The 22,662-nt window shown below is 45.9% G+C and overlaps 2 protein-coding genes and 2 long non-coding RNA genes across 12 annotated transcripts; 2 read left to right on the forward strand and 2 right to left on the reverse strand.

Moving 5' to 3' along the window:
* Nucleotides 1-1,270: 1,270 nt before the first annotated feature.
* Nucleotides 1,271-10,499, reverse strand: LOC126875111 (uncharacterized). Of its 3 annotated transcripts, none has more exons than XR_007693245.1 (3): nt 7,400-10,499; nt 6,987-7,238; nt 1,271-2,123 (listed from the first exon to the last, which is right to left on the reverse strand). It is a non-coding gene; the product is annotated as an uncharacterized LOC126875111 (long non-coding RNA). The 3 variants fall into 3 exon arrangements; XR_007693246.1 differs by lacking the exon at nt 1,271-2,123 and adding an exon at nt 2,130-2,421; XR_007693244.1 differs by lacking the exon at nt 1,271-2,123 and adding an exon at nt 2,130-4,016.
* LOC126875113 (uncharacterized) lies at nt 4,023-6,785 on the forward strand. Its single transcript, XR_007693248.1, has 2 exons — nt 4,023-5,291; nt 6,060-6,785. It is a non-coding gene; the product is annotated as an uncharacterized LOC126875113 (long non-coding RNA).
* Nucleotides 7,108-19,974, forward strand: LOC126875082 (septin-2). Of its 7 annotated transcripts, XM_050637757.1 has the most exons (13): nt 7,108-7,255; nt 14,068-14,335; nt 14,583-14,759; nt 14,830-14,922; nt 15,514-15,679; nt 15,758-15,908; nt 16,105-16,270; nt 16,562-16,730; nt 17,121-17,202; nt 17,655-17,799; nt 18,716-18,759; nt 19,030-19,155; nt 19,447-19,974. In XM_050637757.1, exons 2-13 carry the CDS (start codon nt 14,326-14,328, stop codon nt 19,723-19,725), a joined length of 1,608 nt encoding a protein of 535 aa, XP_050493714.1. In that variant the 5' UTR covers nt 7,108-7,255; nt 14,068-14,325; the 3' UTR covers nt 19,726-19,974. The 7 variants fall into 7 exon arrangements, with proteins under 7 accessions (XP_050493714.1, XP_050493718.1, XP_050493719.1 ...); XM_050637761.1 differs by lacking the exon at nt 14,068-14,335 and having other exon boundaries at nt 7,114-7,255; XM_050637756.1 differs by lacking the exon at nt 7,108-7,255 and having other exon boundaries at nt 12,289-14,335.
* On the reverse strand, nt 19,850-22,438 carry LOC126875091 (fructose-1,6-bisphosphatase 1). The gene is made up of 4 exons (XM_050637790.1): nt 22,182-22,438; nt 20,546-21,010; nt 20,264-20,453; nt 19,850-20,146 (listed from the first exon to the last, which is right to left on the reverse strand). Exons 1-4 carry the CDS (start codon nt 22,355-22,357, stop codon nt 19,958-19,960), a joined length of 1,020 nt encoding a protein of 339 aa, XP_050493747.1. The 5' UTR covers nt 22,358-22,438; the 3' UTR covers nt 19,850-19,957.
* Nucleotides 22,439-22,662: the final 224 nt, after the last annotated feature.

A 22,662-nucleotide genomic window follows, 5' to 3' on the forward strand; every position in this document is an offset into this window, starting at 1 on the left:
TAATGCGAGGCAGAACGGCGCGGAGTGGAGTAACACAGCGTGACGAAGCGCGAGGCAGCTAACGCCGACGCAGCTTCCCACACTGGCGTGTCTCGAACGGCGCCTTCGACCGGCTTCCGATGTAACAGGTACTTTGGATCCGTCTTCTTTCTACCTACGATGGCTGCTCCGATCGCTTCTCTCGCCGCCGCGCGAATTTCTTTGCCGAGCGACGTCGAATTCGCCGCCGTTCGACGAATTCCTCCGTCTCCGAGCCATCCAGCCGATAGACGAAATTCTAAGCGGAACGAACGTTTCCGCTATTCCGGTATCCAAGAAGGAAACGCCACGCCATTTTCCACACCGGTGTGACGAGAGACGTGTTTGGAACGCGAGAAAACTCGTCAGGGACGCGATTCGTACGCGGAATCTCGACTATTTAATTCGCTTGTCAGTTACCGGTGTACGCGTGAGCGTTTAATATCCAATTGTTATCGTTCGTTCGTAGAGATGCCGGCCAACAGAGGCTGCCGAGAGCCTAAAAGGCGTGTAATACGATGGCAGACGAGGAGCTAACGCGCCGAGTCGAACGAACTTCCGGGTGTTCGGCGACCCTCGTTTGTCTCGGAAGCCAAAGAAGTCGCAAGGAGCCGTTACGCGGAGTGGCACCGAGGCATTAAGGCATCGAGGCGTTCCAGCCTCTCTCGATCGTCGTGCCTCTACCATCGCTCGAAAAATAACTCGAACCTGCTCGACCCTTTAAAAGCGCCACGTATCTCGTGTTCTTTGCGCGTCTCCTTCGAAAATTCGAACGCAGCCGTTTCTCGAAATTTTCACGCGTGCCTGAAACATCATCGCCCGAATACATCGGCCTCGAGTTGGAGAAGACGTTTTTCGAAAATCGGGTACGAACATTTTCCAAAGGACGGCCGATAATCTAGAAATCGTTTCACAGCCGAGAGCAAGAGATAAAACGGAGAAGACGGAAGAGTAGCTGCGGTAGGCGATCTGACCTTCCTTGGGACGAGAGGTGATCTGGGATCGCGCCCTCTGTCGGAGGTACGGTTACGCGGTGGAGAACGATAACGGAACGTTCTTCTTCTTCGTCTTCTTCTTCTTCTTCTTCGTCTTCTTCTTCTTCTTCTTCTTCCTCTTCCTCTTCCTCTTGTTTCTTGACCGTCTCGTCGAACGGCATTCGGTCCCGCTGTCGACTAACCGCTTTCGGTGATGTGGAGCGACGAGATTCTTCGAAGAAGCGGAAGACCAGGCATCGCACGGTGGATTACTGGAGAAACGAGAGAAAAGACGAGGCAAAAAAAACGAGCGAAAAGAGAAAAAAGAAGGAAAGGGGGAGGGAAAAAAAGTAAAGACGGAAGGAAGAAAAGCAGGCGCGTCGTTCGAGTCGAGACGAGTGGGAATTTTTGGTCTAAACGGAGGCCATTCGACAACGTTCGGAGCAAAGTGGTTATGACCGTGTTCGGTGATTCGAAGCTCGGAATCCTGGCAGAACCGCGGTGGCATTGCAGTCGCAATCGCGTGTCGACCGCTCGTTACCACCGCCGGAAGTTGTCATCGACTCGATCGAATACCTTGCTCGTGAGCAACCGACCAAGCGACCGGAGCAAACCTGCTCATTAACTTATTATCGATTACACGACGCTTTCGGCGTCGCAGTCGATCGGACTGTCGTTTCCAAGTACCTCGAGGTCCGCTGCTGTTCGCCTCTTTCGTCCTCTCGAGAGGAGACTGTCTCGCGCGAGACAGCCCCGTCACCGGAAGCAGAAAAACTTGCGAGACAAAAGGATCGCGCACCGGTCTTCTCGAATTTTTATACGTTGCCATACAGTTTCGTGAGAATCTCGTCGCAGGTGGAACCGATCCGGAGACAAGTGGAATTCGATCTTCGGCCTGGACCAAAGGAGATACACGCGGGAACTCGCAGCATCGTGCATTCTGCTTCGCTTTTAACCTTCGCCCTCCTTTTTTTCCTCTCCTTCGATTACATTTTTTCCTCCGGGTGCAAATTCGATTACTCGGATGCTTGCTCGCGTCGACGCGAGCGTTCCTCCAAACGTTTCAAAGTTCGCTCCTTTTTACGTTTCTTCCGAGCGTCGTAGCTGTCTCGCGAACCATTCGCACAGCGCCTGCTTGGCAGTCCGTTAATCCGTTAAAACGAACAGCGTATCTATTTGTCGATCGATCCGCGGGAACTGGTAAGACGAAAGGGATAAGGAAGAGAGGAAGAGAGAGAAGGTGAATGGCAGACACGCCCTCCTCGTTTCTTAGGGAGGAAGAGGGCGAGGCCCTTCCTCGATCGAGCCCACCTCGTTTTCGATAATCACCGAGATCCCTTGGAGAACGATCGCTTCTTATATCGGTTTATCTTCTTCCTCTTCGAAGAAAAACTGGAATTTGTCCTGGCGAACGATACCCGCTACGTTCCTTAAAAAAAAAAAAAAAAAAAAAAAAAAACAAAGAAGAGAAAAAGAAAAATTATCCTCGTCCCTTGCACGACTTTTCCTGCTTTTTTTCTTCTTTATTTTTTATTTTCCTTTTTTTTATAGAACACAGCGATCCAAAATACGAGACAGCTAACCGAGAAAGTGGGTTAATGCTTAATCGCGTTTAATTGTCCGTTTCTCGGCACTGGTTCGCCCGCAATTACCAGAGGTTACCTTTGAAACTCCCTTTGACCCTTTTCAAACGGATTCAGCTTCTTGGCCAGAAATAGCAAGCAAATATTTCAAAGCGCAAATTAAACGCATAACTCGATTAAAAGTATCGATTTCGTTATAAAGCACTTTGGTTCGCGACAGTCGTTTCGCCGAGCGTAACTGGAAATTTATTTATTTTCGAGCTGTTGTTTAAAAAAAAAAAAAAAAAAAATACGAGGGACGCTAGATTCGATTCGATTCTCGATACGTACGTATTCTCGGGACGAAAGGGCAAAGTACCGAAATTAAAACGGGATTTCCAAGGTGTTTCGAACGCGCAGTTTCCCGAAACTCTAATCTCTATCGATGGAGCAAGTCTTTTCGCCTCTTCTTCTATCGACGCGGCTCTGGTGGCAAATATTCGTAGCTATTCGATAAGAAACTGCTTCCTAACGTTTCGCGTGTACGATCGTCCGTTTCGCAAGGTCCGAGCATCCAAGAATGCCTGCTTCTTACCACCTACTTAGTCACCTAAGCATCGTCGATTCCAGGCAAGGCAGAAATTCCTCGTACGTCTCGGTTTTTCCGCGATATTTGATTTTCCGGCCAGGCCTCGGACACCGTACGTCCATACAGGCTTAACGACTGTTTCGCACGGCGAGTTGGCAGCATCCGCGTACCCCAGCCGATACGCCAATTTTTCTGAACATTTTTTACGCGTTGCATCGTTCGTACAGCGTGCTGTTTCTCCGTTTACATAGTGTACGTTCTATCCATCGACAGAACTAAAGTAAAAAGTCGACGATCGGAACCGGCGAGGGAACTTTTGAAAGGCGAAGACGTGGAAGCCGACGGCTGAAAGAACGCTGTCAGACTCGGTCTAACACCGAACCTCTAATTGAGATCATTTCAACTCGGTTTGCGTCAATCTACGCGAACGGAGGAAGTTTTGTCCATCGGTCGGTGTCGCGACGGAGCTTGCCGACTGTCGGGAACAGCGGAAAAATTAGGGGTTTGCGAGCACGACTTGCCGAACGGCCCGCTTCGAGGACGGATCGCATTTGCGAGCCGTAGAACGAAGGCGATCGAGCGATCGGCATCGGAAATCGTTGCTCGTGCGACGAGTTTTATCTCGACACGTTAAAACGACCCTACTGCAGCATTAATTCAGACAATTTGCGACGTGGTCCACGCTCGGTCGCTCTTGTTACATTCTTTTCGTGTCTTCCCATCGTCCTCCTGCCCCTCTCGGCGTTCATATACGTGCTTACTCTCCTCTCCTCTCCTCTCCTCTCCTCTCCTCTCCTCTCCTCTCCATTCCTCTTCTCTTCTCTTCTGTCCGCCTGCTTCCGTCATCAGTTCGTCTCCCTAGTCGTTCGTCTCCTTCGGATGAAAAACGCAACGATCGACGCAGATCGGATTAGAAGCGATACCACGATACGATTATCGGCATACGTCGGCATTATCCGTCGTTGGCGTAATGTTATCGTTAGCGCGATCCAACGAGGATTGTTCGTATTTTTCGTTACACGTTACGTTTCGTAACGTCCTGGTAATCGGCTAGCTATTTCTAATGTCGCTCGCGAAGAATTCGTCCGGAAAAACCGTAGTACGATACGCGAGGAACGCAAACACTCGTCGATATTTGTAAAGAACGGGGAATATTTACCCGTGAGATTTAAAACGCGTAATACCTACGCCGGCGTTTTCAAATATCTCGTAGGTGCGAAAACCTAAAAGGATAATTTCATCGCCCAACTCCACCGATTAATCAGCAAGCAGCCGTATTCGTGCGTAGGATATCGTGATTCGGATAAAACGAGCGGTCTTTTCATTCGCTGTCTTTCCCCTCGTTTCCCCTTCGCTGGCGAGTCCGAGGCAACGTTAACACCGATTCGGTCGTGAACGCAACATCAACAATAAGTGCGAATTTCTTTGGTTAGCTGTCTTCTTGGTGGCTGAGGATACCGCGTGCACGGTGAATCGAGGAAGGAGCCGATGCAAAAAGCGGAATAACCAGAAATTTACTCGGAATATGAGCCTCGTGAAAAGAAACAACGGAGATCTCGTTGGAGGCCGAGACAAAAGGGGGGCTCGTTGCATGTTGGCCAGCCTTCTCGTAATTTCGCCCTTGCAAAACAGGAAGTGCGATACAAAGAGAGCGAGGCGCCGCGTTCTTTTTTCCTTCCGCGATACTAACGAAATTAAAGGTTCCTTTGTCGCCAGTTTCACGAAATACGCGTATCTACACTTTGCAATAAGGCCCTCCTCCTCCCTAAGAGGATCGTTGTAGAGGGAAAGAGGAACGAGCTGTACTACTTTTCGCAGCACCGCTTTTTCTCGAACTCTCCTCCCTGTCATCCTGATACGACGACCCCATGGTACAGTACTCGACGAGCAGAAACGAGATACAACGGGTTTTCGGTGTCCGTACTCGTCGATCGAACGGCGTTTGCCGCCTTTAGCCTGTCGCGTATGGTTTGCTCTCGAAGCGTCAATCCTCGTCCACGTTGCCAACCAACTGTCTTCGTGGTTCCGGTATTGGTTGGGCTACGTTATATTTTTCCAGCCACCGCGATACCGGAGCATGCGAAAAACGTCCGAGAAACCAGAGAGGCGTCGAAACGAGAGAGGCGTCGTCCGAAAGATTTGAACGAGGTACGTGTCGTTTCCGCGTTAAGTGGAGAATCTAGACGCGTTCCTAGACAGACGCAACTATTTTTATTGCAGCGTTATCGTTGAGCGTTATCGAGCAGCGAAGGCATTTCTTCCAACGGAATATTCCAACGTATCTTTCTCGCGAAACTTGCAAATATTTTCGTTGAAGGAGGAATACGCGTCGATCGATTATATCTGTCGTTTGGCCGTAGAAAAGAGATATCCGTCGTTTCGTATCGATAAACAGCGTGGAAAATTGGATTTTAGAGCGAGTGCTAATTCCGTCGGGTTACCTAGATGGGTCGAGTTGTTCCGAAACGGTTCCAACGGCGTCGTTGGAGGAACAGAGAATCGCGAAATCCGAGCGCCTTTCATCCGTGATTGCAGCATAGAGACACGATTTACTAGGTTCTTTCAATCGAGGCATGAGCCAGAAGTTTTATCTCCGACGTTTCTGTTCTTTACAAAATCAGGAAATCCGTCTTTTTGCAAGGGGGCCGAGGCACGTTTCACGCGTCTATGAATGAAGATCCATTTACATACGGTTTCGTATGGAAATTAGGCTGTAGGGCGCGCGAAACCTGTTCCAAATGCTCCGCTAAAACCGATCCTTAGCTTCAAAACCGATCTGTATTTGATAATTTTACCACTGCCGCGAATGTATACGCTCGCGTAACTGTCTTTCCACGCTTAACTTATTCTCCTAAAAATTCAATCGAGAAAGAATAGAGAAAATAACCGATAACCACGATGTTTTCTAACAAATAGGATATTTAGCGACGTAAGTGGTAAACGCGTAAACTAACCACGATCCGACAAGTTCGTCTTCGATGAAACTTCTTACCGGTAAACTTACGCTTCTTTGCTACGATCTTAACGGATTGCAACGCGTTTACCTCCAACTACGAGATCGTTGTCACATCGTTAGTATCTACGGCATCCGCGTTTCCCAACGACAAACAACGATAACGACAGAGAAGGAAGGAAGGAGGAAGGAAGACGGAGGTTCGAGGCAAACATCGTTACGCGTGAAACGATAAGCCGCGCTAAGCGGTTTCGAAAACGTCTTACGAGACTGGCAACGATTTTCCCACGACTCCTCCCACGACCTACACAGATTCTTTTCGAGGTTCTTCTTTGCCTTTTCGCCCCCCTCGCCTTGTTCTCGTTGGCTGTCTTTCTCGCGTATACGAATCGTATTGACCGAGTCTTCGTCCCGGGATGCGAAGAGCTCACTCGGTCATGTAACGGGATGCAAGGAAAACGCACTCCAACTCCCTTTGATTTGCTCGCACAATGACGGCTTTCGTCCGAACAATGGCCATGCGAGGGTAAGATACGTGCTTTTCGAAGGTATCCGCCCGGTCGCGGAGAAGTTGAGGAAATCAGGACCGCAAAAGACGGGCTACCTGGCCGTCTGTAGCCGGATGGAGGAGAGACGCCGAGGGAAGAAAGAAAAAAAAAGAAAGAAAGAAAGAAAGAAAGAAAGAAAAAGCGTGCGGGGAAAAGAAGTCGTGAACGCGCGCAGAACGAAGAAGAGGGAACGACTGGAAATACAAAAAAAAAAAGGAGGCACGAGAACGAAACGTGGCGGGATCGAGCACCTACGTCGATATACCGGTTACGCGCGCGCGACCATCATCCCCCTGCTTGCGACATGGCCGAAAAGTTTCTCACGAAAAGGAGGAACCGTACCTACGGTGGTCGACTTTGTCCAGAAGAAACGAAAAACGATCCTTCCACCGCCAAGCCACGCTCCTTTTTTCCTCTTCTCCTATTTCTTCGTCGAGTCAGAAAAGAAGATGCGCTCCGTACGAGGAAACAGAACACGGATGCAGACCGCGGCGTAGATCCGTGTATCCGTGTGTCCGTGTGTCCGTGTGTCCGTGTGTCCGTGTGTCCGTGTATCCGTGTATCGAAGCGATCCCCGTGCACTTACGTTTGCAGCTAGAAGCAAAGAGCAGGTAAGAAAATGAAATTACCGTAGCTAGAAAAATGGCGTCGTCCTATTAGTATTTACGAAGAAAATGTCAAGCCGATAAGCGTTTCGCGGAGTTCGCGCTCCTACCGCACCTTCCACTCCCTCCTGGATCGCTTACGTTACTTACGTTGCTTACATAATAAGCGATGAACTCTCGGAGAACTCTTCTCCTCGCCTTTCTCATCCTGTCCCGGTCCCTCCTTTCTTTTCTAACCGCTCGTCTCGTTTCCTCGCGGTGGCACGGCGGCACGGCGGCACGGCGGCAACGGTTAGCGACGACCAAGGCGACGGCACACGAGCGCATCGCGATGGAGCAGCGATATCGGGACCCCGGCATCCAGAGTATAAAGGGAAAACGGTCTCGAACAGGAGGGAGTAGAGAGAACACGGAGGTCGACGTTACGCCACTGAGAATTTCTTCTGGCGATCCTCTTCGTCCCGATAGAGCTATCGGTACCGTCTTCCTCTCGCGTCCACTCGTACCACGTATCTTTTGCGCAACTCGATTGGCTTAGCTCGCGCGCGCCACGCACATAACCTATTCCGCAACCACTCCGATTCCACCGGCAATATTTGCCCGCCAACAATTTTTCAAATCCTACGCGCCATCTTGCCACTTCCGTGTCGTACAGTTCTTCCATCTCGACCCGTTCTAATTCTTCGCAATGATAACGAAACGAAAGGCGCAAGTCCTCGGAAGCAACCTAACCACTTAGTATTTCATCCTTTCTCTTTTTCTTACGAGTCCTGTAAGCCGGTGAAAGACGCGAACGAACCTTTAAGCGGCCGATCCTCCTCGTAGATTATTTCATAAGCATTCCCAATACGGAAAAGTTCATCCGCTCGTACCCGGTATGAGCTCGAGCCGTTGCGCAAGCGATTCCAAGCCGGGGATCGCTCGTTCGTGCGCTCCTTGCCTCTTTGCTTGCTTGTACGCGTCCGTGTTCAAATTCTCTGACATAAATGCATATATAAATACACAGAGTTATGTACGTATACCTTCGAAAGTTGAACTGCACGAAGCTCGCAGTCCTTAAACGCATCGGAACGTTCGAATCGACTAGACGTTGCAAACATTGGACGCGTGCTGCCCTCTCTCGTCCTCTTTCTCGTTTAACTGCAAACACCGTGTTTACACATACCTACACATACTCGCGTATCTATCGAACCAGCGAGTATAAACGTTTCCATATAGTAAATAACTTTGTGCGAACGACTCGCGATAATTAATATTATATATATATATATATATATAAATAATAAATATTACAACGATAACCTTTCCTATCTTAATACCGCGTTACTGCAAAACCTCGCGTTTGTAATACGCAACTTTTAATACGAACTGATTGCTTTTTCCGTCTTTCTTTCTATTCGATACTTGAGTAAACTATTACTCGGTAACGAATCGTACAGATTCGTATATAGAATCGCGTATACAGCGTATTTATGTTCTTATCCTATTTACACTCCTGCGGGACAACGACGTTTTACTCTGTCCATCTCCTTTCATCCGATTCAACAACGAAATATCGATGCCGAGTACCGAATGCGATAACTGCGTTCCAACGTTATAATAGCGACTAAATGATTCAATCGCGAATAGAGACGAATACAAACCGTAACGTTAAGCTACAAACTAACGATACTATAAACGATACTAGAACGTAGAACGACGAGGGACCGAATGGCCGTTCTCGGATATTTTAACGATATTTGAAAGCACAGGTCGAACGAATCGACTAAATCGATCGAACGACTTTTCATTTCGCGTTCCAAGCTCCGACTCGTCGTATATTCTTTCGATAAGAATAACAGCAGGAGGAGGAGAGGAACCATGCGTAGAACCATGAAATTTGATTAGCTTTCGCAGCTACGCGTGTGTTGGTTATGTAAGTTGGGGCGAATTAGCATTCGGTTGGTGACCGAATCCAACGTAAAATTTAAAAAACAGACAAGAATATCGGGCCGTAACTCGTTGGTAATCTTTGGCAGAGTCTCCGTACGGCCGATTGCTAATCGCTTGCCTCCTGAGAAATTCAAGCGGATCTACCTCGATCACGTAGGGGCGATTTCAAAAACGGGACACGTTGTCGCGAGCATACTCACGCCCATGCGCGCACCTACGTGATCGGGTTTTGTTTTCCACGGCCTCGTGTACGCGGAAGAATTATTCCCAAAGGGCTTACCGCTTCGCGCTGTCCCGGAAAAGGTGTGCGTACACGCGGCCGTTAGCATTCCTCCGCAACGCAGACGTCCGATCCACGAAATCTAAAGGAACGATCGATCTTTTCCTCTTTGTTGCTTCTTTATTTTTTTATTCAAGGTCGCGTCAACTATCTCTTACGGTCGTTAGCGGCCGCGATCGACGAAATACGCAATTAAAATACACAACGAACGAAGCGTGAAACGGGATAAGGGCAGGTTACGAACTCGAACAACGATATCCATATAACGAGATACTTGGGCTCCGGTGTACCTCTTACCTACGAAAGAACCCTGGCCCGATTAAGACTATCGCGTAAAGTTGCATGGACGATAAGCGTCAAGGGTATTTGGTGTTTTACCAACGACGATGTAAACTGTGCGGTACGAGCGAAACGGAGACGTTGCAACGCGTCCTGGTCGAGCGTCCTTCTTCAAAAATATGGACGTCGTAAGTATCGAGATGTACGTACGCGTACGCGTAAAATCATGCACGAGAGTAGGATCGCTCTACTTGGAGCAACCAGTAGGAAAAAAAGCCGAGCGATGTAACAGAAACGAACGAAAGAAAGCCACTCTGCCGAATCGGTGGACCGATCGTTTTTGGAATGTTGGAAAGCAATAACAGCAACGCGTGGTGTAGATCGGGTCACCTTGATGCAGGCGGCACGCGCGAGATAAGAGTTTGTTGTATTTTGATAACGTTCGGAAACCGTGATATCCGTTTAAAAATCCTAACGATAGTCGCCTTTACCTTTCGCCTAGGATCAAGGTCAAGGGCATCGCCTGGTCAAACAGACAATAAATACCATACGGGGCTATCTATCGGAAAAATTTGTCCGTGTCGTTCGTATTTTTCCAGATATTTGAGCGTTTTCGGCTAAACGACGCGTATCGTACGTCGATCGTGAAGAGTCTAGAGGGTCTGTTACGCACGATAATCGGACACAAAGCCGAAGATTGGTCCGTCGTATCGTTCTATCTTCGACTTTTTACATCGTCGTGATTTTGACAAAATTCGGACGAACCGGTTCCACGTTCTCCAGTTCTGCAGTTACGTCAGACGTTACTCAATGCGAAAGAACTCGATTGCACCAGCCGCAGAAGCGAGGGAGTTGTGCCATCCTCGCTTATCTCTTCCTTTCTTTCGCTATAGCGCGCTACTTCTTTGACGTATAAAGTCGAGTCGCTTTCGAAGGATATCGTCCGCGCTACGAGTGCCACCTCGAGTTTCAGCTCCGTCCCCGTCTTTTCTAAAGACGCTCGTTCGCATTGGACCTAAAATCAAGACCAATCGGTTCGTCACGGTGATAAAGATGTACGGATGACGAAGGAGATATTTAAAGAGAGAGAGAGAGAGAAAGGAAACTCGTTGAATCTCATGGAAGGCAGCGCGTTACGCGTGTTCGATTACAGTAAGCACGCTTTCCTCGTGACATAATATTATTTAACCTAGAATAATACCGTGTACGATGGTTGCGTAAGGATAGAATTCGCGTGTCGGTAATTCGCGACACGGCTGCGAACGCGAGGCTGGTTCTTTTATTATATAAAGCCACGGGTTGCGCCGAGACCGTTCGGTCGACTACTGTCGCGTTCGCGGCAGCGCCTCCAGGACAGAAAGTTTCCTTCGTGGAACTGGCAAAGTTTTCGAACGGCTTCCGCCGAATCGAGCGCTGTTGCGCGATCAAAGAACTCGTCGAAACGAGACAATGCTATGCAGAATACGATACGTTAAGTCCTGTCTATGTAACATTGGTATTCCAGATAGCGCACACGCCTCTTGTCGAGGAACAACGAGGAAAGTCGGAGAACGTCGTGCCGTTGCATCGCTAACGCGACTCTCTTTACTCGTGATTCCTCCGCTTCGTGAATCCTCGCGCGACTCGTGATCCGTGATTCGCGATCCGCGTTTCGGCCCTAAAGGTCGATGTGAAACGCCGAGATACGATCGTTTATGTAACACTCGCTTCTCTTTTACTCCGTAGCTACCCTCCTAGCCTTACAGACGCTAGCTTAACCGATTTTTTTCTTTTCTTTTTCTTTTTTTTTTTTTTTTCTTCTTTGTTACTGCCGGCCGCTATCGCAAATTTTTATCAACGGTTACCGATAATCGGTACGCAGACAAAGCACGCCAAACACGGATCCTCTATTCGTTTGTTGCGTACAACTTTCCTTAAGCGGGGAGAGCGGGTATATCCGCTGCAGTTGATCGTTCCGTCGGTGGGCCGAGCAACCAAAAACAAAATTCCATCACGAATAATGGTTACTGACGACGAAAGAGAATTCTCTCGTATGCAATGGCTATCGGTGACCAAAAACGCTTTGTTAATCTACAACGATCGGTTGAAGTAATCCGTTGTAAATTCTTGTACCTCAATCCCTTTCGTTTTGATTGTACCACACCACCTTCGTACGGAAGATTATTTTACATCAATCGGCGTGAAATTATCGGCGTTATTCACCGTGTTACCGAAATCGTTATCGACCGAATGACTTTCTATCGCGTCGATTCGTCATTTCCAGCATTTTAAGCTCGCGTATCTACGTCCGATCCGACGATAAACACGCGACGAGTTCAAACAACGAATTCGAAAAATCCAATTCCTTGCCATTAGTATTCCGATACGTTGACATTCAAATATAACGCTTAGAGCTTAACAGAGACTTCGTATAAATCGAGAAACACGAGTGGCCGGAAACTTTTGGACACGTTATACATATGCATTAGTAACTGATTCCGATACGCGCTATTACTATTCCTATCGTATCTAGTATCGTATCATAATATATAGTTTGTAGTTTGCTCGCAACTATCTGGAACAAACCGTTTACCGATTTGATGGAAACTCGATCGTCTACCTTCCTTAGTGTTTCCTCGTTGCCTGCCGCCGTCCTACGTGTCGCTTTCGTTTTCATTTGGAAAAACGCTCTAGAAAGAGGATCGATTCGTATCGTTCAGCGATATGGCCGCTGCATAATTTTCGATTTGCAGCATCCGCGATGCTGATGCAACGCGCGCGCGCGGACGAGTTCACAAGAGACTCTCTTAACCGCTGCTGCAATTACGTTGACGCAACACCGAGAGACAGTCGGATTCGCTTTCTCTCATCTTTCTAGCTCTCTTCGCATCCTTCGACGATCTTTGCAATGTCCGACGTTAGAGATCGTTGGTTCGGCACACGTTCGTATCCGTATCATCGGTTACGTAACGGATCGGATCGGATCGGATCGTAACGGATACGCTGCTCTATCCACGTGTTTCCTTCGTAATATACACGTGGAATATCGAATATTAGGAAACTTGGGAGAAACGCTATGCAACTGTTGATGAAATCGCACGGATCTTTTACGTACGCCGGCTACGAAAAGAGTACTTGTACACCGTTATATTTATTTCATTCAGCGGGTCAATTTTTCTTTATTCGTCTACCGATTGATCGAGATGAAATCCCCCCTTTTTAAATACGAATAGGCGTATCTGGCGAGAAGGTGGTCTCGAGGAAAGAAAGCGACCTTTAGCATTCAGCGACCAGCTATCGATTTCGCGTACGTCCGAGATACGAACCGTTGCATCTTCGCTGCGGTTTCGCCGCGGTAACCGTTGATAGAAATGTACACCGAAATGCTTCTGGACGCCGCGTTCAACGCGCTCAACGAATCGGTGTTGCCCAACCGTGTAACAAGCATAGAGGAAAAACGTAATCCGTTAAGTAAGCGATACAGGGAGAGAAGAAAATGGAATCGAGCTTAGACGATGGACGGCGGATAACAGTGGATAACAGGGTCCCGGGGGGGGCGAAGGAAGAATGCGAGGCAAGTACGGCCCGGGTACAACGTGGTACATAAGCCGGATGGGTTCGTCTCGTGTTCCAAGTATTACAAGAGCGACGTCCACGTGTCGGGACTGTCAATTCGTAAAGTCGCGCACGACGAGCATCTTCGTCTACGTTCGCCCACCTTCGGCCACCGGGTTTTGCCCCTTCCTTCCTCGCCTTTTCCACGGGAACGTTGACTCCGAGGCGTGGCGCCGGAACTCGAGAAACATCCTAGCCCGACGACCTCCTCGGAAATTACGCGAGTCGTGATCGCGTACCATTCGCGATCGCTCGCCCATGCTACGAATCTCGTTTCGAACCTCCTCTGCATCCTCTGCTGCTCTTCGTTAACGTTCGACCAATCTTCGATCGATTCATTACTTCCAGCCGCCATTTCGTTGCCTGCCCCGATTCCAATCGATTTCTCAGAATCGCGCGAAACAAACGAGATATACAATCGATAAGATAAATAACGGGAAAGATAAACTGCTTTTTTCTGCCGTTTCGTTTGCGATTCCGCTTAAAGGCTGGTACGTCCGTATTTAGTCGTCGGTTAGTTTGCACGGTCGACTAACGGAAAACGATACGCTTCGCGCGTTCTCAATTTTAACGAGACAAGATACATTTTCTTCCGTAGCGAAATTCGCTCTGTTTAGCTGTTTATCGACGGCACGAGTATTTTCTCTGTTCGATTTGCCAAGCGAACGAAAGGAACGCGGACAACTTATAGGTTTACGTAGCTGTAGCGAAATAAAAATCTGTATGAAAACAGGCGTACCGTCGTGTGTACGTTGCGAGGCAGTTGCGTCTTGCGAGCAGAGCAGACAGGAAACGAAGCAGGAACTGAACTAGCGAGCACGTTATTGATCGGTGGCCGTCAGTGCGCCAGCGCAGCGCGATCCTGAGGGCAAAACAGTAGCTAGCGATCTACCCTCGTTCGCGTTTCCAGTGCAGTGTTCCAGTGCTGTTTTATCGCCCATTCGGCGCTTCTTGTCCGACGCTTATCAAAGTGCCGTCGCGCGTTGCTAATATGTCCGGTGGTACGTATGCAAGCGTCTTTTCTTCTCTCTTTCTTTCATTCTTTCTTTCCTTCTTTCTTTCCTCTTTCTCTCGTCTTTCTTTCTTCTTTCGAGAGACGAGACTCTGCAAAAAAGGGACAAGGGTGAGACGAAAACGAGAAGCAGGACAATGAAAAACGAGAAGACGAGAGACGAGCCAAAAGCGAACGACGTCTCGAGCAAATTGTTAATCGTCTAATCGTCTAATCGTTTTGTCTGATTCATCAAGACAGGGACTATATCGGATTCGCGACGTTGCCCGAGCAAGTGCACAGAAAATCGGTTAAAAGAGGATTCGAGTTCACCCTGATGGTGTTAGGAGAAAGTGGCCTCGGCAAGTCTACTCTGATAAACAGTCTGTTCCTCGGTGATCTTTACAAAGACCGACGAATCCTCGATGCCGCTGGTTGGTACTATACGTACAAACATACTAAGTCGCACGTTCGACGATCATTGCCAAAACTAGTCCTTTCTAGAACGCATTGAAAAGACAACAACGATAGAAAAGAAGACAATGGACATCGAAGAACGTGGAGTCAGGCTACGTTTAACGATCGTCGACACACCTGGTATAATTTCATTTAGTACTTTATATACGGTCGAACAAAGTTTTGCCAAAGGTCGCGGTTTTAGTGGACGCGTATTCGGGCTGACTGGCGTTCCAAACAACGTAACGTCCGAATACCGCGACGCGTGCACTCGTAAAAATCTCTCTCTCTCTCTCTCTCTATGTATATGTTCGATTTCATTGACGTATCGAGTTCATCAGAATGTCAATTCATCGGAATACGCATCCATTGTAACCGTAGCCTAACTCTCGCACCACACGTTAACGGTCGCCTACAATATTATTATCTGAACGAGGTGTCGTTACATAATCGCATTACTCCCGCATTCCACTAAATTATTTATACGTCGTTCCGTTATATTATTAATTGCGTTACAAAGAGCCACGTCCCGTTACCAATTGCATCGAAAAGAGAGCCACGTGTCGAAGAAACGGATAAAAAAACGTCCAACTTGCACACTATGACATCGATATGATACGATATGACGTGAAATAGGCGAGTTTAATTTAAACGTGTTACGCGAGAGTTGTCTGGCCAGGAAAATGTCACGAAATTTCCACAAGCGCTACGAAACCACGAATTTGTATTCAGGATTTGGCGATGCGGTAAACTGCGAAGACACTTGGAAAGCGTGCTCAGCCTATATCGACGAACAGTTTCGACAATATTTTACGGACGAGAGCGGATTAAATAGGAAGAACATCCAAGACAATCGAGTACATTGCTGTTTATACTTCATACCTCCTTATGGACACGGGTATATCCGAGCATCTATCTATATCTGACACTGTATCGCCTCCTCTGTTCCCTTACTACCACCTTTCCTCCTTCGTAGACTCAGACAAATCGATCTGGAAGTATTGAAACGATTGCACCGTAAGGTAAACGTGGTCCCCGTAATTGCAAAGGCAGATACGTTAACGACCTACGAAGTGAAAATGTTGAAGGATCGAATACTCGCTGACATCGAAGAGCACGAGATTCAGGTAGTATCCGTCGTTCCTGTAATTTTCCTCTTATTTAACGAACCTGCATGCTAAAGTAGAGAAAGAACGAGAGAGAGAGAGAGAGAGTGGAAGAGAGAGTGAGAGAGAGAGAGAGAGAGAGAGAGAGAGAGAGAGAGAGGGAGAGAGCAGGGGAAGAGAAGCAGGCAATCAACGTGAAAAGACGTTTTGCGCCTAGATATATCAATTTCCGGACTGCGACAGCGACGAGGACGAGGAATTTAAGCAACAGGACAAAGAGCTCAAAGCGTGCATCCCGTTTGCTGTGGTCGGCAGCTCGACGGTGCTGGAAGTCGCGGGCAAGAAGGTCCGCGGTCGCCAATATCCCTGGGGAGTGGTAGAAGGTAACTAGATCTCGGATTTTCCAAGCTGGCCGATGTTTCAAAAATGGCCATTTCTGCATCACCTTGCGAGCGAAAAGTCTCCAACTTTCAAAAGTTCTCCAACTTCGCATCTCGGACAAGCGCTAACAACAGTTTCTCTGCCTCGTGATGAGATCTCGTTCGCAAGCAGGCGCAACAATTGTCATTTTTAACGCGCTCTTTTACGAATACAGAAAAACATAGTCGAGACGATAGTGGCGTCGAGTAATCGTTCAAACAGGACATTAACGTTTGACTTTCGATCGGCCGCAGTGGAGAATCCGAAGCACAGCGATTTCGTGAAATTAAGAACGATGCTGATATCCACGCACATGCAAGATCTGAAAGACGTGACACAGGATGTGCATTACGAGAATTTCCGGGCGCAATGCATTTCTCAAATTTCACAGCAGGCCATCCGGGAACGGAGGTATTTACGCATGTAAATAAGTATTGCATTTCAGTAGGTATACTTCTCTCTAGATGTACGTACGTCCGTGTATATCTTTTCCCTTTTACGTATTTTCTCTCTCTTTCGTCGTTTTCCCAACCTTTTTTCCATCGTTTCTCCATCGTCTTTCCATACTAGTCTCTTCGTAGTATACAAGGTGTCTCGGACCAATGAGAAAAAGCTTCTCAGGATAATGTGAGACTATTTGAACGCGGGCATTCTTTCATTCGGGATATTCAGGTCTGATCCGATTTAGCCGAGACACCCTGCGTTTCACTTTCTTCTTTCAATTTTATTGATCGAACGTGCCATCGATCGAACGTAATCGATACAGCCCAATTCCGCCAACAAACACATAATTTTATTTTCTCTCGTCCACAGTAAGCTGAAAAGAGATTCGGGCCCGCATTTTGAGAACAGTATATCCGATACCGACAGGCTACTCCTGCAGAAAGACGAAGAGGTAAGAGGCATCGTTACGATTCGAACGATATCGATTAAAGCAAACAGATCCGTATAAACGATTATGTATCTGTTTGAATAAAAAACGACGTTAATTTGTACAAAGACACAAGTCGTATGTAATATGTTTCCGGTAATCGTAAAAAATACGAAAATCTCAAGCCCGGTATTTTACCGAATTTCCTAGTTTTAGCGTACTTTAGCGACGTCCACCATGTTTTTGGTCCACGTTTATCGACGATATTCTTCGAACAACCCCAAAGTAACGCAACAACTCCAAAGATCATGCCGGCTGGCAAAAGATCGCTGTTTCCAAGACGTTTTCATAAAAGCAATTGCATATTTGCGCCAGTGATCACGTATTTCGTGATTGAACAAAGTGCATCCATCATTTTCCTACTTCGCCGTTTGTAAACGGTTCCTAGAATTATTTCTAAAATCTTACCTTCGCAGATACGAAGAATGCAGGACATGCTGGCGCAAATGCAAGAGAAATTGAAGGCTACGGGCCAGGTTGGAACTGGAATCGGTCTCAGAGGACGAGTCGGCAGCCTTGGAAACGATCTGGACTCTACGGACGTCGAAAAGAAACGCAACAGTATTATAGATGTTTAAACTTCCGAGTACCACGATATTATATTATTATTATTATTATTATTGTTCTCATTATTATTAATCTCATTATTATTATTATTATTTTTATTATTATTATAATTATTATTATTATCATTATCATTATCATTATTATCATTATTATTGACATATATAATTACGTTTAACTCGGTTTTACGCGAATGCGCACAAGATTATCGAACGTGACTAAAGAAACCAGCAAGTTTTATATGCTCCTGTATGTATTAGATCCATCAGGTTAAATTAATAACCCGATAGGGAATCGAACGAGTTTCTCACCAGGTTTTCACTTTTATATGTATAGTGCATACGTATTGGACTTAAAAGACTGTCGCATTGTATAAACAGCGTTTGATATCACGATACGTATTCACAACGTGAAAAGCTTGTACCTACGTTATATCGTACGTGTAAAAGATACAAGGAAACTACGATAGATGTAAACAAAAAGTATACCGTGTAAGAAAAAGTCCTTGAATAACTTTCTTTCGTTTCTTTAATTCGTCAGCCCGAACTCATCGATCATGTTTAACCGCAGCATTGCGCCTCCGATCCGATTTCTACAACGATAAACATATTATTTATGTAACGAATTCTGATTTTAAAGAATCTTTCGCAAGCAGAAGGTAATTTGAATAATTCCATACCGAGAGTGGTGAAAATTTGAACGATTCAGGAACTGTTACGAGCGCATCAAATTAGCGATTACCGTTGTATAGCCGGATTGCCAATGCGGTTTTATTATTAACTACAATTATAGGCATGGATTCGTATTAAAGTTCCCCCAAATCGCCGTGATTTCATCTCCGTTTCGTCGCACCCGCGCCTCGAACGTGGTATAAAATCCACCGGCTTCGTAACATTAAGCTATTTTATTTCAGCCAAGACACGCAGCACTCGTGCCAAGTTGCTAATGATTCCGAAGGTTTGTTCTTTGCGCGATTCATAATTCTCCTTACGAATTTCCTCTCTCTCTCTCTCTCTCTCTCTCTCTCGTCTTTTCTTTTCAACTATATCGCTGATAAAATAATAGAATCCATAGTCTTGCAACCATGATAGATACAACGTCGATCCCGTTGTAATAAAACACATTCGTCTCTGTAAATATATTTAAACGAATAACTCGCGATAATTTTATCTTTGCTAATTATTTCAAAGAGCTGAAAGGCGTAAAACATTTTTTCCCCCTACATAGGCATTTCTCTTAACGATGACGTTGGTAGGAATTTTGAGCGAACCTCAAGGACCTGCCTATCTTCCTCCTACAGCGACTGGAGCGCGACCAGCTCCTGCTGCTGGTCATCCGGACGAATGGGCCGGTGTAAGTAGCACCAACGTTTCCTTTCTTCTCTTTCGCCCGACTTCTTTTCACGAAAAAATTTGTTCTCTTTAATTTATCTCACCGATATTCGTAGTTTCGTATTTTTACATTCGTAATTTCGTACTACTAAAATTTACGCAATACGATAAAGATTTGCCTTATCGAATTATTATTATCACGCTCGTCGCGTAAAAGCATACCACGATAATTTCATCTACAGTCTGGATAAATACTTTTCTTTCCCCCGCCCCGCCCCCCCCCCCCTACCACCATCTTTCTTCGTCTTCGCAGGATTCTGCGAATTACGAATTTTCGTACGAAGTGGAGGACGCAGTAGCTGGCTTAAACTTTGGCCACCACGAGTCACGAAAGGACAATGAAGCAACTGGAACTTATCACGTGCTATTGCCAGATGGTAGAACACAAATCGTCGACTACGTTGCCGACGGTGGTGGCTATCGGCCAATGGTACGATACGAGGGGACGGCAACTTATCCGGCTGCGGGATCTGCTCCAAGGACACAGGCTGCTACCGCAGGATCCACGAGTAACGAAGGATACAGATACTGAACAATTACATACATCAACGTTGCTTTTTCAAAGCAGGTAAACGTGGACATTCAACGAATGACAGAGCCAAAATTCGGCTAACGACACGACGTTCGTTGCACCAATAAGACAATGCAGCTCCAAATTTTGATTTATAAAATACGTATACTTAGAACGTGTAGGCAAGTTATATCTTACAATAAAAGCTCCGAAAACTATCTCTTCGTTCGACTACTCTCTTCCCCGCTGTACACTATTTTTTGTGTTTTTTAATAAACTGTAAGACTTCTTGCACATCTTCCTGTGATCCCAAAAATATCGCGGATCTTTGGTGGATCTTCTCGGGCACGATCTCCAAAATATCAATCTCTCCGTTTGTTGCCATACCGCCGGCTTGTTTTACCAAGTACGCCATCGGAATACATTCGTACAAAAGGCGCAGCTACGAATAATAGTTTCGAAAATGATTATATGCGGCACATGCGTATATGTATTTATAATATAATATAATAAAGACAAATGTTAATAACGTCGAAGGAGAAATGTGGCTGTTTTATACCTTGCCGGTAGGATGAGTTTTCGTTGCTGGATAAAGAAATATTCCTCCATACTTTATCGTCCTGTGCACATCAGCAACCATAGAGCCCACATACCTTGCGCTGTATGGTTTCCCATTCTCAGGATATTTCTTCGAATGTACATATTCCTTGATGGCTGTGTCCCAGGCAGTCTCGTATCCTTCGTTGATGCTAAAATCATCGTTACCAGCCTTGTCGTGCATTGCATACGCTACGATGCGTAAAACGCCATTATAAATAAATATAATAACAAAGCTAGATACCAGTAGATATTTCCTCTGGGAGGTATGCGTAGATCTTTTTCCGTCAAAATAAATTCTCCGATCGCTGGGTCGTAGGTAAAACCGTTGACTCCATGGCCAGTCGAGAGTACCATCATAGTTGCCGAACCATAGATCGCGTATCCAGCGGCGAGCAAATTTTTACCAGGTTGAAGAGCATTCGCCTCCATAGACGGTCTCGATTCGTTCGGTTTCTTAAAGATTGCGAATATAGAACCAATCGATACCAAACAATCGATATTGGATGATCCATCCAACGGATCGAAGCACACGATATATTTTCCGCTCGCTTCGGTTTCCACTTCGATCGCGTTCGTATTTTCTTCGCTTACGAGCACGCAGGTTGTGTAAGAGGATGTCAACATATTCACGAACATCTCGTTGCTCAATACATCCAACTTTTTCACGTCTTCCCCCTGGACGTTTTGAGTTCCGGCTATGCCATACCTGTTCGAATAAAGCGTCATTAAAAAGAGGAAAGTATAATGATCAAGATTGGGACTAGGTGAAGCTTCTCTTCCTAAAAATACTCGACTAATCGAGTGACTACATATTTCGTACGTGTACATACCGTGTAAATTCGTAAATTATAATATTTCATTATGAAACGACCGATTTGACGAATCGTAAATGAGGCGCGTAAAGCGTCTCATCAGAATCTAGCGGCTATGCGAATATTCCAACAAATAACGCTTATCGTTCATGAGTTTCAAGCTTGAACAAAGCCAATGAACAAACGCGACACGATCGATTATTTGTCGATCGTCTTTGTTTCGTTATAAAATAATTATTACAACTATTGATCGATTACGATTATTAACTATTAGGTAACAACTATTCGTAATATGGATATTAGTTTTGCAGAAGGATTGAAAATTTCAAATCAGAGGATGATGATCAAGGAGAAATTTTCAATGCACCGTAAGAAAAGGAGACTTGTAGAAAAGAGCGAACAACTGGACGAATGGACGCTTCTTTAAATTAAGAATCTACGATCTATAAGATCAAACGATCAATATCACCGTCGATATTCAGATTTCTCAACATTGTATCGACGATATATACGTGTAAATAGGATGAATCGGGACACAGCGGCAAGTATACAGCGGGGGCCGATCCAGCGGACTAAAACGACAGTTCAAACTAAAAGTTGATACAAAGATATGCCCGATATGGCGATACTGTTTTCGAATTATAGCCACTTCATGACACTAGAACGTTACTTGGATCAACGATATCCTGGCAAACGGATAGAGTCGTTATTAATCCGTATTTAACTATTCGTCAAACGACTCACACGATCCATGATGCGACGCGTTCGCGCGCTTTCATCGAAACTGGACCTGCTCGCTTCGAGCAATCTCTCTCGTGGTAGGTAAGCAACCACCACAATACGAAACAAACTGATCATATCGGGCTTTGTATTGATCGATCTAGAGGATCTCCTACGTACAACGATATTGCGAATCCCTCTTCTATGATCCGACGCACCTAATCCAAGCCCTAGTTATTGTTCATATAGGAAAAGTATTACTGTAACGTTATGAATTTATGCAAAAACATATTAGACTGGGAAAAATGCTTGACAAATAAACATGTATATATAATAAATACTCACATATTGGCAATACCGGCTTTCCTAACTACCGAACTGACCGCTTTTACAGCAGTTTGTATGCTGTTGAGAAGCTGAGTTAAATCTCCCGTAGCGTCTTTTATTTTTCGTTGCTCGGACAGTACGAATCTCGTCAATGTCATGCAGTTAGAATCGAAAGAATCGCTCTTCGAAGTCATGTTTTGCAACTGCTAACTATAGCGTAACTTCTATCCGACGCCGTCTCAGTGAACAGACTGCGGCAAATCTGTTTACGCGTAGTCTTATATAAACTCGTGTAAACTGGTCTATATAAATCCGTGCAACTTCTTGATATTAACTTATCTCTATAGCGAAAGCAGTCGGACGAAATGTAACAACATTAAATTTGCGTTGTAACTCGTTTGAAAGCAATCTCAATTTGATAATAATTCTTCCATTTTCTTCTCTGTTCTAAAAGTAGAACGATTTCCGTCTCGAACTATTGAGAACATTACTTTCTATC

Source organism: Bombus huntii, chromosome 17 (genome assembly GCF_024542735.1).
Source record: "Bombus huntii isolate Logan2020A chromosome 17, iyBomHunt1.1, whole genome shotgun sequence".
Taxonomy (NCBI): domain Eukaryota; kingdom Metazoa; phylum Arthropoda; class Insecta; order Hymenoptera; family Apidae; genus Bombus; species Bombus huntii.

Coding starts and splice junctions, on each gene's coding strand:
- LOC126875082 (XM_050637757.1), top strand. Junction 17,800..18,715: donor CGTCGAAAAGAAACGCAACA/GTATTATAGATG, acceptor ATTTTATTTCAG/CCAAGACACGCAGCACTCGT. Junction 18,760..19,029: donor AGTTGCTAATGATTCCGAAG/GTTTGTTCTTTG, acceptor CCCCCTACATAG/GCATTTCTCTTAACGATGAC.
- LOC126875091 (XM_050637790.1), bottom strand. CDS start 22,357: ATGACTTCGAAGAGCGATTCTTTCGATTCTAACTGCATGACATTGACG. Junction 21,011..22,181: donor AAAGCCGGTATTGCCAATAT/GTGAGTATTTAT, acceptor TTATTCGAACAG/GTATGGCATAGCCGGAACTC. Junction 20,454..20,545: donor CCCAGAGGAAATATCTACTG/GTATCTAGCTTT, acceptor CGATGATTTTAG/CATCAACGAAGGATACGAGA.